Raw genomic sequence first — 16,030 nt, 5'->3', positions numbered from 1 at the left:
TATTCCTATCTCGATTTGATACAGTAGGGCAGTGGTTCCCAAACTTTTTCTTCTGCGCCCCCCCCAGTGGTTTCCAAACATTTTCTGCGCCCCCCCTCCCCCCTATGGATTACAAATGGCTGTCTGGTTGAAACGACGCGTGTGAGAGGGGGCGAGGGGGGGGGTTTCGACTTTTTTGGGGGCAAAATGAATGTACATAGCTGAAAATAGACACCAACATCGGTAGCCTACAAGATACTTGTTAAGCTACAGGTGCTATATTGGTATTAGCTAGTCATCTTTTAGCTAACATTACCTGCATCCAACAGCTTTACTCAACTCAGTCGGTTAGTTTGGAGGGAAAAACTGTGAAAAGTTCTTTGCGTTTTGCTGGTTTGCTGCCGTGATTCTAACATAAACCTACGTAGCTCCGCACAGCAGCAGCAGGTCTCCTTCACAGGTGGAAACCCAGCGCGAGCGTCGTAGCGCTCATGTTGCGTTTAAAGGCGGCTCGGAAAAACAGGTTACAACATGTTAACAACGGATTAAACAGTTTTAACTGCTGATAAAAGTGACAGAGGACACAAATATGGGAAGTGTGGAAGCCTCTACTGTATCAAATTGACATAGGAATAACAGAGAGTTGGCCATTCTAAGGTAAAAACACAGCGCATACAGTGTTCATGTTTTGTTTTGTTTTCATCCAGACGGCTTCCCGCGCCCCCCCTGCAATGACACGGCGACCCCCCTAGGGGGCGCGCCCCACAGTTTGGGAACCTCTGCAGTAGGGGATCCCGCAGTGCCCCTTTTTTCAGCTCTTACACATATGTCATCCGTTAACATGTCATAATGGGTATTTCTGAGTCGCCTTTATACGCATCATGAGCGTTAAGATGCCAGTTTTACACCTGCGACAGAGAGCTGCTGCTGTGCAGAGTGGCACGCCCAGGTGTGGAGGAATCATGGCAGCGAGACAGCAAAAGGCCAAGAACTTTGCACAGATTTTTCCAAACAAGCCGAATACGCTGAGTGACGCTAATGATGTTAGATAATCTACGCCCAGATATCTTGTTTATAACAAGAGGCTTCTGATTTTGTCGTCATGTTCAGAGATTTGTTGTACTGCCTACGTTTACTTCAGTAACTTTTTGGTAACAAAAGTACTTGTGGGAGTTTTACTGCACTGCACTTTTTCCTTTTACTTGACTAATATTATGAACCATTGCTGCTCTTATTTGAGTAGATCGATTTTGCATTTAAAGACTTCGTAGATTGGAGACATTAGATTCTTTCTGCAATGCATGAGCAAATGTTCATGTGAATCTGAACGTAATTACTCAGCATTTTCTGTGTGTCACTGTTTGCATCATTATTGTTTATTGTGCATACGTTCAACATGGTTATTTCATTTGAAAGATCACATAAGTGCTTGTATTTGTATTTAAAAGCCTGCTTGCTGTTACCCCCTGGAATAGGCAATTGCCCCACCAGCTGGAGGGGCAATCAGACGCACAACTTGAAGATCAAAATTAACATGAATATAATTTTAATTAAAGCTATTTATCTTGTTTTTTAATTTATTATTCATCAAAACATAGTATCCAGGTAAGATTTTGCCATCAGGGGGTTAAGTAGCTCAGACCTGATCTGAGCTGGTTTAGTATATTTGTCTAATCAGAGTGACTGTCCAAACAGAAAATGCTTAGCAATAAAAAGAAACAAAAAAACACATTGATGTCCTTTTTTTCCCTTCAAATTCAAATCATTTGTAGCAATACTTATCAGCCATATCACTGTTTTCTTCAAAAGCCGTAATCACAACATCAGCAGCTGCAATTTATTGTATGTATGAAATTCTTATCTTCCATTTCAAGTTCACTGAAAACACATGCTAGATGTCACCAACACCCTCAATCAAACAGATTCGAATCCGAGACATGCAGGTGAGTTGTTTTATGAGTTTCAAAAATGTCCGATGCGAGACTCATCCTTGTCTAACAGCTTGACAGACTCGGCTCAAAACTTTTCACAGACTCTGGTTGCTTTGTTTTACCATCAAAAGATTAACTGGTAAGCCGTCACAATTGGAAAAATGGTCGGTTTGTCAAAGATTGACTGCATTTAGCTTCCACGATCTCTCACATTCTGAGATGACAAAGCTTATGTTTAAGGACAATAAGTTTGCATTTAGTCTCCGTATTCTGCTGGTAACATTGTGAGCGTAGATCAGGCAGAGGAATTGTAAATGTGTTGCTACAGGACAGCTCTGTCTGAGAAAGCTCTGGCATTTTGGCATGATGTGACCTGCACAAACTATCCAAAGTGAACAGCTCTCATCACTGGCACGGAGCAAAATGACAATCCGGAAATGTTTGCAGCTTGTGGTTGCTTTGTTGCCCTGGGTAAGTAATCATAACAAGGTAACGTGAGAGGATCTCTCTGTACCATAATTAAACATGAGCAACAGCAGCCAGAAGGAAAGACAAAGCAATAAAGAGAACATTCAGAACGCCGTGTACAGAAATTAGTTTCTGTGGTTTCATTGGCCAGAGATCAACAGAGCTGCAACCAACCTGGATGTGTTTCACTTTGCACCCAATGACAGCTCAAGACAGATACCCACTCCCCCTGCAAGCATGTGCCTGTAGAGACAATGGATGACCAAACCTGAATTGTTGGCAAGGCTATTTATAACGGGGACAAATTATGATTTACATGCTTTGTTGGTATCAATAGCATTGTATTGCATTCCTATGTCATATTTTCTCAAGCTACAACCACAAGCCGCAATGTTTTCACAAAAATTTTAAATGCAAAAGCGTAACAAAAACTTTGTAGAGCCACCTTTTGCTGCAACCTCTGCCAAAGACGAAAAACAAAAACACTAAAACCAACTCACGAAACAAGAACGTATGCTGTTTTTATTGAATTTGATTTATTCTGTTAACCTCTTAAGCCCCACCCTTGCTTATGATTGATCCATGCAAATAAGATAAGTCAAAATCAATAATGCAAATAATTTTTTCTGCACGAACAAAACAACCTCCCAAGTTCCAGAAGTGCAAACCTTTCCCACCATGCAATGCGAACTCTTTAAGGTCTGGATAATCCCTGAGATTTATGGAGCTACGCGCCAGCAAACAGAGGAAAATGCACGTGTAAATAAGGGCTAATAACACCGTATTCACCTGCTCTCTGTTTGTCTTGTTCTTTGTTTTATCTTAAAACGTGCAACTCATTTTTAACGCTGTTCATTCCTGCACACGCTCACCTTTCGTACAGTCACAGTGAAGCCATTGTTTCATCTCTCGCCGAGTGATTGATGGCGTCGGTATGTGTGGGGATAAGCCAAGGTGTGGTTGTGGTTTTTGTGTGAACAGTTTGGAAGCTTTGTATTTGCTCGCTCCGTTTTGCTGTATGAAGCAATCAGCGTTTCGCTTGCTGAAACGATTCAAACCTCACCGCAGATTCAACCTAATTTATGGCTCCTTAAGTGGGTTATTATTGCGCATAAGCTGGAGATCAGTTTGCGGTTTAGGCAAGAAGATCATGAGTAATTCCTTGTCACACATTTGCCTTGCCTTGCACACTCCAGTGACTTCTCATGATGCAAAAAGCAGATTCAAGTCTGAGTAGAAAGTGCATATAGATTTCTCCACACCCCCCCACACCCTCCCCCACCTCCCTGCTTGTCATGAAACGAAGAACAATATGTGTGTAATGTGCAGAAGCATGATAGATATGCCCATCGGCCTTTACCTGGGTGTGGATCCCTTCTGTGTGGGCCAATACAAAACAGCATCTCTCTACTTATTGTGAAGGTGAGTGGAGTGTCAGTGCCAAGATGACTCACAGCTCAGTCAGGTATTTTTTATTTTTTTATTTTTTTTGGCAGTAATCTGGTGTCTTTGTGTTCTGTTGCACGCTCTGTTTCCTGCATGAGTGTCTTCTGGTGCCCTGCAGGGAGTGACCACACCTCACTTTAAGTTTTCATGCGAAGGCTGCAGAGATTTCACAATCTGGAAAGTTACAGCTCCCATCTTTGAAAATTAAAGTTCATTATTTCCAATAAAAAAAATAAATAAATAATACTAAAAGCCGTAAAAAAGCGTGCTTGTGCGGGGTGCGGTGTCGTGGCAATGATAGAGGTAGCTGCGGGTAAACTGACGGAGAGATTTTATTTCCTGAGGACCTGAACATAAATGTGAAATACCTCGTTCTGGTTAGCTTGATTGTAAATCCTCTATAGCAAAAAAAAAAATAATAAAAAAAAATCATGTCTTCAGGCAACCATTTGTTTTTGCAGTTTTCACAGCAGGAGGAAACACTTTGAAATTAGAGATGCTCCAACCAGAGTTTTGTGTTTGAGGGTGTTTTTTTTTTTTCTTGCATCAGTTTCGTGCGGCTTGCTTGTGTTGATCAGAAGCAGCAAACAACTAAAATGGAGACCAGACTACATTAAGTCTCTAGAGGAGACTTAATGTAGCATGCAGGTTTGCTCTAGATAATGTTTTTCACTGACCTGCACTTTTATAATTAGTAACTGGATTAAACAGGACTGCATGCAATTATACAGGATTTAAATCTGACTGCACTTGAATTCAATTGAATAAATCTGGATTTAACTTAGTTGTGGTTAAAACAGCAAAGGAAGTACACCCCATTTAAATACTTTTAGGGTTTCGTGTCTACTTAGTATTCCTCTACTTTTTCCCAGTTTTCATGACATAGTGAAATATATAGTGTGTGTTCTTGCACACGTGAAGTTGAATCACTTTAGAAACAGAGAACATCTTATCATGTAGGTGTTCTTTCTGATTGCGTACTTGAAATGGTGTTTATTCTGGATTTGCCCTTAACAAATAAAGCTGAAGTGAGTTAAGTGCTGTTCAAACTTCCCGTGCTACTAACTCTGGGCTGTGATCTAATTAAACAAGTTAAAATGTGGGTTCTGCTTTCTTCCTGCAACTTAATTGATTTGATGGTATCAGTTTTCTTAAATAATGTTGTGTTTTGTGTAAAGTTCTTATTAGTTTAGCTGCCCTATCGGGCTGCAGCACCACCAGCCCACCTCTACCTGCGCCGTAGTCAACCTAACGCTTTAAAATATCTTCTTTTTTTTTTGCAGGTAAAATAAAGATGAGTTCCTCTGCTTCAGCACAGGTTGTGTAACAACTGAACTGTCGATGTGAACGAGTTTCACCTTTATTCGTTACGTAAACTTGACATTTTGACAGAGGATTATGGATGACAGCGCTGATTCCAAACAGATTCAGCAAAAAAAGCAGCCGCACAAAAGCAGCGAAGGGGAGGCGGACCGAGTGGATTACTGCACTAATCCCAACGCTCCGCTTCATTCAACTCCACTCCGACAAGAAATCTTTGATGTTTCCAGAATGACCCATAATTTCAGCTCTTAGAGCACTGTAAGTTTCTTTGTATGATCTATTTACGAAAGCAAAAAGAAAAAAAAAAAGAAAAATCCCCCTGCGTGTTTCTGTCAAATCATTTCCAGCGTTGGCTTCGTTTCCTCCGGGACTTTTGAAATGCCACCGGTAATAAACATCCAACAGATAATTAACTTACTGCCAGTAAATCAAGCTAATCATATTTGGGAAGAGTCTATTTTCCAGCAAAAAAAAAAAAAGAAAGAAAATCTGTTTCCATTTTAGCAAATTCAGCTTATGCAACACGAAACTGTGCCAGACCGTCTTCTCGGAGACAACAGAGACACCTGGTGGTCATAACTTACATTACATCAAAGTGAAATTTATGTTCTCTGAAGATATAATCTCCTTTGGGTTTGTAAAACTTTTGCAGTATTATTCTACGTTTTATCTTTTAGTTACTATGATTAACTTACAGAGGGGCATGAGTTTCAACTATGATCAAAATGATGGACATTTATATGATCCCAGATTCACACTCTGTTTGTTTACAACTGGATTTTTGAAGTCGTTTATTTGATTATTTTTAGGTTACGATTTTTTCCGAAAGCAGAGCGTAAAGACCAGCACATACATATGTCATGACAAATCCAAAACACCAAAAAGAACATGTGGCCAGCTAAAAATCACAGGTAAATCACTAAGTCAGCAAGTTTTAGTGGAGGCAGGCGTACTACTCAACATCATGCACTTGAGTGTCAACAGAGGAGGACACAACTTGTCCATTAACAAGTTCCTCCACGATGATCTTCACTCTCTTCTCAATGTGGGGTTTTTGCTCTGCAAAGGGAATAAAAAGTCAGATGTAAGAAGATGAGAAAATTTCAGGCATTTTGATAAAAAAGCATCAGGACTAAAAGGGTGAAGGGTTGAGATTCTTACCTGCAGCTTCCTCTGTCACTTGCTTGATGATCAGAGCCCTGTGAAAAAAAGTTAAATAAGTTATGATAAAGCATATAAAGACTCCCGTGAACAGGTTCTCTGATCAAGTTTTGGGTAAACATGTCTCACTTCTTATGTTCACTTTCCTCTCCTTCCAGCAGCCTCCTGTACTCGGCGATCTCGCTCTCCAGCCTGGTCTTTATCTCCAGCACCGTGTCGTACTTGATCCGGTGCTCGGTTATACACGCCTTCATCTGCTGCAGCTCCGTCTCCACAGCGGTGATGACCGACTGATGGCAGCTGAGCTGAGCAGAAGTCTGCTTGTTCGCCGCACAGATGTTCTGCTGCCAGCACTCAATCTGCAGGACAGGGAGGAGGGGATGTGAGAAAGGGCTTCTATCCAGGCTGGAGACCTGTGAATGCTTTCCGGATTTCAACAGACTGTTATTTTCCTTTTTGGCTGATTATTGTTGCTGAAACACTGGAGATACATCTGATGGAGTATTTGCCACAGGCTCGTTCGTCCCAAGTCGAAGCAACTTTTAGTACACGTGTAGTTTCAGTCAACATGCTGTTTGGTAGTTTGCGAAATACTCTTGCCGTCATAGTTTGGTTTAGATCTTTGACCAAAACTGAAGTTGACATCGACCCATCGTGAGCAAGACTGTTGTGTAGATTTGGGGCTTTTTTTTTTTTTTTTAACTTGTATTTCTTCCAGTGTGGAATAATTTCACAGCATGACTGTTAAAAACAAGAATAAGGAGCAGAGGTTTGATGTTCAAACATGAACATCAATATATGTTCAAACATATAAGCAGTCAAAATGACACAAACAAGCTCCCAAACACAAAGGTTATTCTCTTGGCATAACCCCAGCTGGATTTATGACAGCAGAAACGGATCTCCTTTAAACTGTTTGATGTTTTTGGCACAGATTTTGCTTTTAAGCATCGACTTTGCATCACAACAGATGATGGGGGCTTTAGGAGGATTACTCCAGAAGCTTAATGATGGTTTGTTTGGTTTGTTTCAAACCAGTTTTGGTGGTTTTGGGATCATTGTCCTGTTGGGACACGCGGTTCTCCTCTGGTAACCAAACCTTCACTCTCGGGTGAAATGAAATCGTTTGGGATCAACATGGGAACCACCAGGCTGAAGTCTACCAGTGACGCAAGTTTCACATTACCTGAAATAAGTGAGTGCTGAGGAAACGGATCGCTCCAAATCAGACCCCTTTATGGTCAATCTTAACCTCACATGTCGAAAAGCGTTTTAGTCAGAGGAGACTAAGCTATAGTTTGGCTTTTAAACCAAACTATACCGAAACAATACTAGCCAGAATTATGTCAGGGTGGTTATTTACTGATGGTTACAAAAAGTGTGTGGCTTCTCATTTTACTGGAGGTGTGTGTGTGTGTGTGGGTGTGTGTGTGTGTGTGTGTGTGTGTGTGTGTGTGTGTGTGTGTGTGTGTGTGTGTGTGTGTGTGTGTGTGTGTGTGTGTGCGCGTGTGTGTGTGTGTTTGAGATTTTACATTTTTGAGGGTAAGAGAAAATGCACAGTTATTCTAAGCAACCAGATTCTTGTTGCTGATTGTTGCATCATGAAGGGTTCAACATTACTAAAAGCATAAAAATGCATATTATCAGTTATGCTCATTATGACTTTGACTGTAAAGGTAATTGAGATGTTTGTGGTTCCTGACCAAGATGACATGTTTTAAACGGAAAGTTTCATCTTGTTGATCTTTAATATCAAGGGGAAATTATCACCATGAGTTTTAACTTTGTCACATTTTCCATCAGGGTGTGTTTCTGTTGCTTTGAGATAAAACAAAACAAAGCAAAGGTTTTATCTTTTAAAGCGGGGCGTGTTTCTCTAATCGGTTCCACCATCTGCGGCTCACCTCGGTGTACAGAGACTGGCGGGTTATCTCCAGAGACTGGTAGCTCCTCCTCAGCATCGAGATCTCAGAGCGGTGCGTCTCCACCTCCGTCGTGAAGATGCGAATTTTTTCTTCAAGGGCTTTTATCTTTTTTTAAACAAGCAAATAAGAGCAAAAAAAAAAAAAAAACAGTGTTTCATTTTGTTTTTATGCATCTGAAGTTGTCTGGTATTCCCCACCGACTCACCTTCTCCTGGTACCACTTCTCGATCTCCTTCTTGTTGTTCTTTATCATGATTTCGTACTGCTCCCTCATCTCCACCAGGACCCTCTCCAGGTCGCAGGAGCCGGAGTCGTCCACCTCCACCGTCACTTTCCCGGCGCCCTGGCGTCGCAGCTCCTCCATCTCCTGCAGCAGGAGAAAGAATGCTTTATCGATTCTCCACGTCCTCCTTTCCGGACGCTCTTTGGGTTGACGGCCTGCGGGTCTCACCTCGTCGTGTTCTCTGTCCATGCGGATCCGCTCCTCATTCAGCCCCTCCAGGGTCAACTCCAGGGAGCTCATGGTGAGGGTCAGCCCATCCCGGAACTGCCGCACATCAAGCACGTCGGCCTCCACCGTCGTCCTCATGTTCATCTCCATCTCAGACCTACGCGCCACATAAAACCCTCCTGTCAGGCCTTCTGGCATCTCAGTCTCACTCATCTGGACTTTATTAAATTTGTTGACCTTTAAGCGCTAACTTACTTCATTTTGAAGTCTTCTGCTGCCAGTCTGGAGTTTTCAATCTGCAGTAGCAAGTTCTTGTTCTCTGAACAGCTCCTTGTAATCTTAAAGGAAGGAAAATAAGACCTTTAAGCCCCGGGATCAAGCCATGATTGAACCGATCCTCTTCACTCAGCATGATTACCTGGCAAAGTTTCTGACAATGAAGGAAATGTTCAGGTTTGGATGTGGTTGCCACTAGGATTCAAATCTGCCTCATAGACGTTTTATTAAACAAAGCTGAAGCTAAAACATGAAATCTGTCATCTTTGCACTAAAACTGGAAGTCTGAATCTGGGCTGGAAACAAATGGTAAATTGCCTGGTGTTATAACACGAACAGAGGATAATACTAGTGGAAAGATGCTCTCAGCTGTAATTTATTATAAAAACGCTGAAAACTCTGTGCAGAAAACGTCGCAGTCAAAAATATTTGAACAAGAGTCAAACTGTAAATGAACGTCTCCTGAAATGCTCCCGACTGGATCTTATGGCATGAGGTCTTGCAGTTGAGTTGCACTTGAGTTGCTTTAACAGAAACAAAAAAATCATTTTATGCACCATTATATATAAAAATAATTAACCTATTTCTATAAATTGTATTTATTTATTGTATTTCTTTAATTTAACATATTTTTAAATAAAAGCAAGGAAAGTCGTAAAAAAAAAGACAAAGAACAATTCTGACTAACTCAAGCGATTCCTACCGCTAATCGATCAAAGGAATCCAATCGATAGTGAACGACACATCAACTCTCAGCAGCAGCTATACGCTTCCTCTGATCATATAATATTACTGGAGTTGTTTTCTTTCTGTCGGTATCTGCAGCTTCTCTTTTGAGTGACCCGGTTTTAAGCCAGTTTTCCATCATTATTTTTAACGCAATCCTTTGGTAAGCTAGCCGTAGAGTCCCCCTTTGAGCTGACGTCACGACAAATAAACGGTCGTCTACATGCAGTACCTCGCGGACCACTAGGGGGAGCCCGCGGACCACCACTGGTCTGTTTACCACAGTTTGAGAAAGATTGGTAGATTAACATTATGTGCTGTGATTCTTCTACATGATGCTTCATCCTCTTCAGAGGAGGATGAAGTGTGAGCGGTACCTTTTTTTTCAGGTCACTGATGATGGAAAAGTAGTTCACATAGTCTTTGGTGATGTATGTGGTCTTCACAAGGAACTCGTCAATGTTAATCTTCAGCTCCTTGTTCTTGTCCTCCAGAGAGCGCACCTATAACACACACACACACACACACACACACGCACACACACACACACCCCCACACACACACACACCCCCACACACACACACACACACACACCCACACACACACACACACCCACACACACACACACACGCACACGGACCGGGTCAGTCAGTTCATCAAGAAACACAGAGTCCCATCATTTAATTAGTCTGTTCAGTATGAAATCAATGACAGTATTTAACACAATTTGGTCTGTTCCTCAGTGAAGATCTTCTCTGATTTCTGTTTGTGATGAAAGTCATGATTAGGCAAAAGAGCAACTTTCAAATCTTACAACAAAAAAAAAACAGCAATTTTCTTCAGAAATGTCAACATAAAATGATGATTTTCGAGGTTTTCTTTAATCATTAAGATTTTGATTTTTCCCTTTGGAAGTCGATTTATGCTGTTTAACAGCTTGTGTCTGTGCAGGCTGTGCTCATCAGAAAATGGCAACAAAAAAAGTAGACTTTTTTCTATGAAATACTCTCTTTTTGTTGGTAAAAATTGGATAAGCAGAAATGTTTTCTTGTGACCTTCATAACAGCAGGAGGCGGCGATTCTTTTTGACTGCAAAAGAGAAAACATCACTAAAATCACAGGACAACTAATGGAAGTGATAAAAGTTTTGTTGCATTAAATTTGGCAAAGAAAGATAAATAAATCGGGTTTTTTTTTGCGTATTCTAAAATGTTTTGGACAACGATAGGAGTTTTTTAAATGTATTTTTGCATTTTCAATTACATTGAGAGCTACAATTGAAACCCTCTTTTTTAGATTAACAAAATAATGAAAAAAAACATGTAGATCAATGAAACCTTTATGTTTTAAATCCAAATTTAAAAGTCTATGCAATTTTCTAAATACATTACTGATGAGAGCTTCTGCTGGAGGAAAGCATGAACATATGATCCAACACCAATAGAAACTGCAGGTTGCCATGTTTCAAACTTGAAGCTGAAATAAAGGAAATTTCTCAGACCCTGTGATTTAAAGAACCACCTCAAATGTATGAATGAGCTTCAGCTGCGCTGTTAAATGTTGCATCCCAAGCTTCGGAGCGAGTGGGTCTCACCTTCTCCAGGTAGCAGGCCAGACGGTCGTTGAGGTTCTGCATGGTGAACTTGCCTCCGTTAGGCGCAGGCCAGTCGCCGCCTGCACAGCACGAGGTGTTGAAGTATAACCCCTGGGAGATGCGCGTCCTGAAGCAGCCGGCTCCTCCATACACGCTGTGTGAGTATCTCTGGGGGCCAATGCGGGGGGACTCCAGCATCCAGCCTCCCAGGGAGCTGGAGCTGAAGCCCTGCTGGTTGAAAGGCACAGACATTATGCTGCTGAGCTGGAGGAGCTGGAGGAGGAGGAGGCTCTGGAGGAACTGGAGGAGGTGCAGGCCTGCAGGAAGGACTGGACTGACTCTGCTGTGGACAGCTGGGGCCTTTATAGAGACGAAACAGCGTCAGGGCCCACAGCATGACAACCTGAGGTATGCACATAGCATAATAGAGATTTACAAGTAAATGGGCGTGAGGGGTGGGGAGGGCGTGTTTGTGTCAAACAGGTTAAATCATCTCGTTCTGCGGCTAAAAACTGATATCCAGCTATATGCTGGCGCATGGGACATACATGAAGGGCTCTGGGTGGTTTAGATGCTGCTATTCCTGAAATGTAGCAGGAGATAATATCAGATGAGGAAAGCTGATATTCAGGGCGTTTTAAGCAAAACACCCAGTGCTGTCGTCGTGGATCATTTTTCTCTGCATATCAGTACGATTTACTTCTGAATGGAGGAACAAACTCCAGGGCATTTAAATGCAATTTTATGTGAAAGACTGTGAAAGTGGAAGGATGAATTGCACTGAGACTCCTTCACTTTGACATGACTACTAAATAAAATCCAGCACAACCAGCTCACCTCAGTGGAGTCCTCGTGTGTGCGATTTCATCTCAGTATAAATGCAAATGTTGCGTGGAGAACTCGGATGTTTGTTAGTGAACATGGGAGAGCGAGCAGCATCATGAAGATCAAGAAAGGCAGCAAACAGGTCAGGGAGAAAACTGTAGAAAAGTTTAGTCAGGATATAAAACAAGATCCTGAGCTTTGGACATGATCAATGTTCACCAAGGTTGACCGAATGGCTTCATAGTTACACCAGCAGCAGCAACTAGATTAAAACGGTGGGAAAATAAATAAATAAAAACAATTTTTAAAAAAGTGAGGACTTCTAAATATAAAGCATCTCATACTCAGTCCGTCAGCAGCCAGGGAAGAGTTGAGTATTTAACAGACATTAAAATGAAATCTTGAGACATGGCAGCTAATGAGAGATAAAAAATATTTCAGTCTCTACATCCGATGTAGAGCGATCCAATCCCAAAGAGCTGCATCTTTAATTGCAGCAATAGACGGTTCTACAAATTATTACTGAATACAAATGCGCGCCACACTAATCAGATTTTGACTCGTCGTTATAAACAACCTTGTGTTGGTCCATCATATAATCTATAGTTGCTATATGACAACGTGCATAAAGTTTTATATGAGTGCTATTAACCCAAACTCTTGCTGTCTTTTACCTGAGATCTCATTTTAGAGTTCTCAGATCATCTGTGTTAGTGACCGGCTGAATGTTTGGACCTGAGGGGACAGATGGACACTATTATGACAGCTGGACACTTTTACTACAGCTGGACTCTTTCTCAGGATGAAAACTCTTCAGGTGTGACCCTGAAGCAGCTCTCCTTTGGGGAGAAATGCAGCCCGCCAGGAGCAAACTGAAGGACGAGCTGCTAGGCTGACAAGTGGGCAAAAAGCATCCAGGTCCAGAACCGCCTGGTTTTAGTGGGATTGTAGCTAAAACAGAAATAAAAATATGAATTTATTGACAAATATAATGAAATTAAATGGGGAAAAAAATGAAAAAAAACAAGAGTAGTTATTTGTTTGACACCTTTTCATGTAATCCTCTCAGCAATCAAGACAAAAAAAAAAATTGTAATGTTTCATTCATCCCTGCAGTAAGACCAGCTTGCACCAAAATAAGGCCAGTCAGATGGTTTTTTTCTTGGGTTTCGCTCCTGGCGGGAACTGAAAAGTGAGCAGGTGGACGTGAGCGCGATGCAGCACCTGCTCGTCCGTACAGTTTGCCACGTCGAGGTCACAGATCCGCTTCTGGCCAGACATGCGCCTGGCTGACACATTTCTGAGACGACCGTCCGGATATTTTATCCGTGCAAACAATCTAAAAGCAACAGAGAAAACTTTTTTGCTGTCTTTTACTGATAAAAAGAGGGCGTGTGAGCATTTTCTGTAGGTGCGAGTCTGATCTGGGAAATCTGGTCCCGCGAGAAAGCCGACTCCGTCTGTGATCAGATTAGATTGATGCTGCACGAATAGATGCAGCGATTATTTCTGCAATTTAAAAATGGAAAGTTTTGTTTGGTCTTGGTGTAGTTTCTACAGGCAAATGAACTAAAGGAATCTGACTTGCAGAGGGGGGGGCAAACGCACGGAGCAGTTGTGCAGCTTCACCAGGTGAGGCATGGTGGCAGGCCGGAGACCGTTCACGTCTGAAGCTCCCGAGTTTCTGCTGCTTTACTATGAACTAAATCACATTGACCCGTGGAGGAAGCGAGCCACTCAAGAAAGAAAATCTATACCGAGAGCAAACATCATCAACGCCTTCTAATCTCCGAGGTTTGGTCACTAAAAGGACAGCAATTCGCCACCCAGGAAGTCCGGCCGCAGCTCGCCTCCGTCCTCCTGGGTGAAGATAACGAAAAACTTTCCCCGCAGAGAGGAAGGAACAACACATCTGAGTTTTTAAACTTGGACTGTGAATATTTAGAGGGAGCAGCAGAGGCCTGCTGGTCATTTTCCACACATGGGAGTTTTTGCCTCAATGTCACAGAAGTTCAAAATCACAAAGTGGGACGGTCTCCGGGTCTTTACCATTAGTCATTACCGTTTTGATCAATTATTTTGTCTACTCATAGAAAAAGCTCAAAATCCCACGAATAATGTCTTCCATACGTTTTGCATTGAAATATCTCCATTTCCGATCCCTGTTTGGACCAGTTGATCCTCATGAACCAGGAGCTCTGATGAAACCAAAATCACTTTCCTCCCAAAGGTAAATATTAGAGTTACATAACTATAAGAGAGTCGACTATAAGAGTCGCTTTAAATTGCCAATTTAGACAGACTATTCCAAAGAACATGGCCGGTAAGAAACGCCCATCTGCAGGTTTTTTTTTATAGCACCACAAAGACTCGGGTGGAAACAACCCCAACTGGAAAAGGACTGAAGCCCAGAAAGATTCATAGTGGAATCAGATTTACAGAAACTTTCTCCCAATCAAGACGTTTGTCTCTGATCGGAAACGAGATAAAGGATGCCGATGCAAGCAAAAGGAAAGGAAAGTTTAAAAAAAAAAAGATCCACTCTACTCAAATGATCAACATTTTAACAGAACTTGATTTTAAAGATCTTAAAATATGTATTTGTTATTGTCACAGTAATCAAACTCTTCTTACAGCTGCTGAGCAGCTTTTTGCACAATTCAGATGGAAATCTGATGATTTATCTTTGGTGCATTTATACTGCGATTATAAAAACCAAAATAATAAACATGTTTCTGTTTTTATCAGGGTCTTCCTCTACAAAAATTTAAATTTCAAATGTTGACAGCTTTTTGGGGTTTTCTTTAAGCTTTCGGTTTTTAATGTTTTATTGCTTTGGTTGACATTTCTGTGTTTATGACCTGCAGGGCTTCTGCAGCTCCCTTGAGGCTGAACCATCATATTTGCATTGGATGCAAGCAGCTCTAAAACATTATTGAATGTCTTCTTTAAACTCATCGACTTGTTTTATTGTTATTGCAGTACGAAAAGCGTAATTATGGGTTTTTAGGCGCGTTGTTTCCTTTACGCACTTCCTTCCCGAGCATCTGTCTCCCAATCCATCAAATGCCCCCCACTGAAGGTTCTTATCGGTTTTTGATTTTAGGCGGTATAAAAGAGCCGACCGGCTCTCAGGTCTGCAGACGAGGCATCATCTTTCTTCAGAGTGAACATCTCATCCCATCCTCACAGGTACTTTATTTTTGCTGTGCACGAGGAATATCTTGCATGCATTTCTAACAGATTTTTCTCTTTTTTGCCCCCCTCCATCTTCTTGTTGCAGAAATGTCCAGAAAAGTTATTTTGGTCTTTGCGCTGTTGGTGGCGTTGATCACCTCCGACTCTACGGCCTCGCCTCAGAGCGCCGCGGCCGGGCAGGCGAAGGGAGCAGACGTCCTGCAGCGGCTCCTGGCCAAGAGGGAGGAAGCGAGGGAGGCGTCGGCGACCCGGGCGGAGAGACGGGCGCACCTGTCCGAAGACGAGCGGGAGATAATGACCAAGCAGGTCATGCAAGCCATCGCAGGTACGCCCGGGGCGGCGGCCGAGAATGTTCCCGTCTGATTATCTGATCAGACGGGCGAATGTGCGGAAAGCGATCAGATCTGTGCACTGAGGTGTTTGTGTGTGTGTGTGGTTCAACGTAGGAATGGTTTGTTCACAGAGGTGATGAACTCTGACTGCATGCTGGGCCGCGACTACCAGGGCTGGGTGGACTTCGGACGCAGGGACGCAGAGGAGTGAGGGGGGACGGCGACTCAGTCCTGGTTTTTGTTCACGATGTACAGAAAAAGTTGAGGCTTGAAAATGTATAAATAAAGATCTTTGCAGAACGATCTCTGCAGTCTGGACTGATTCCATCTTCACTGAAAGACCTTGGATGAAAATGTACGTTTGTTTCTTTAATTCTCAGGTGGTAAAACACACA

At 42.2% G+C, this 16,030-nt stretch overlaps 2 protein-coding genes across 2 annotated transcripts; one reads left to right on the top strand and one right to left on the bottom strand.

The window, feature by feature from the left end:
- Positions 1 to 5,921: 5,921 nt before the first annotated feature.
- LOC106931514 (keratin, type I cytoskeletal 47 kDa-like) lies at positions 5,922 to 11,673 on the bottom strand. Its single transcript, XM_015009671.2, has 9 exons — positions 11,281 to 11,673; positions 10,064 to 10,189; positions 8,940 to 9,022; positions 8,685 to 8,841; positions 8,439 to 8,600; positions 8,213 to 8,338; positions 6,438 to 6,667; positions 6,309 to 6,346; positions 5,922 to 6,206 (listed from the first exon to the last, which is right to left on the bottom strand). Exons 1-9 carry the CDS (start codon positions 11,530 to 11,532, stop codon positions 6,100 to 6,102), a joined length of 1,281 nt encoding a protein of 426 aa, XP_014865157.2. The 5' UTR covers positions 11,533 to 11,673; the 3' UTR covers positions 5,922 to 6,099.
- Positions 11,674 to 14,496: 2,823 nt separating this feature from the next.
- Positions 14,497 to 15,938, top strand: LOC106931522 (uncharacterized). The gene is made up of 2 exons (XM_015009685.2): positions 14,497 to 15,628; positions 15,767 to 15,938. The coding sequence occupies exons 1-2, from the start codon at positions 15,391 to 15,393 to the stop codon at positions 15,844 to 15,846; spliced, it is 318 nt and encodes a 105-aa protein (XP_014865171.2). The 5' UTR covers positions 14,497 to 15,390; the 3' UTR covers positions 15,847 to 15,938.
- Positions 15,939 to 16,030: the final 92 nt, after the last annotated feature.

Source organism: Poecilia mexicana, unplaced genomic scaffold (assembly GCF_051168715.1).
Source record: "Poecilia mexicana isolate PSO_F unplaced genomic scaffold, ASM5116871v1 scaffold_1, whole genome shotgun sequence".
Classification (NCBI taxonomy): Eukaryota; Metazoa; Chordata; class Actinopteri; order Cyprinodontiformes; family Poeciliidae; genus Poecilia; species Poecilia mexicana.
Note: the sequence above shows the minus strand (reverse complement) of the source record. Positions and strands in the feature narration are given on the sequence as shown.

Excerpts from the sequence above, each read along its gene's own strand:
- LOC106931514 (XM_015009671.2), bottom strand. The coding sequence starts at position 11,532 with ATGTCTGTGCCTTTCAACCAGCAGGGCTTCAGCTCCAGCTCCCTGGGA. Across the intron at positions 9,023-10,063 it reads TCAGTGACCTGAAAAAAAAG|ATTACAAGGAGCTGTTCAGA; the intron begins GTACCGCTCACA and ends CCTTCCTTTAAG. Across the intron at positions 8,339-8,438 it reads AGAAGTGGTACCAGGAGAAG|ATAAAAGCCCTTGAAGAAAA; the intron begins GTGAGTCGGTGG and ends GTTTAAAAAAAG.
- LOC106931522 (XM_015009685.2), top strand. The coding sequence starts at position 15,391 with ATGTCCAGAAAAGTTATTTTGGTCTTTGCGCTGTTGGTGGCGTTGATC. Across the intron at positions 15,629-15,766 it reads GGTCATGCAAGCCATCGCAG|AGGTGATGAACTCTGACTGC; the intron begins GTACGCCCGGGG and ends GTTTGTTCACAG.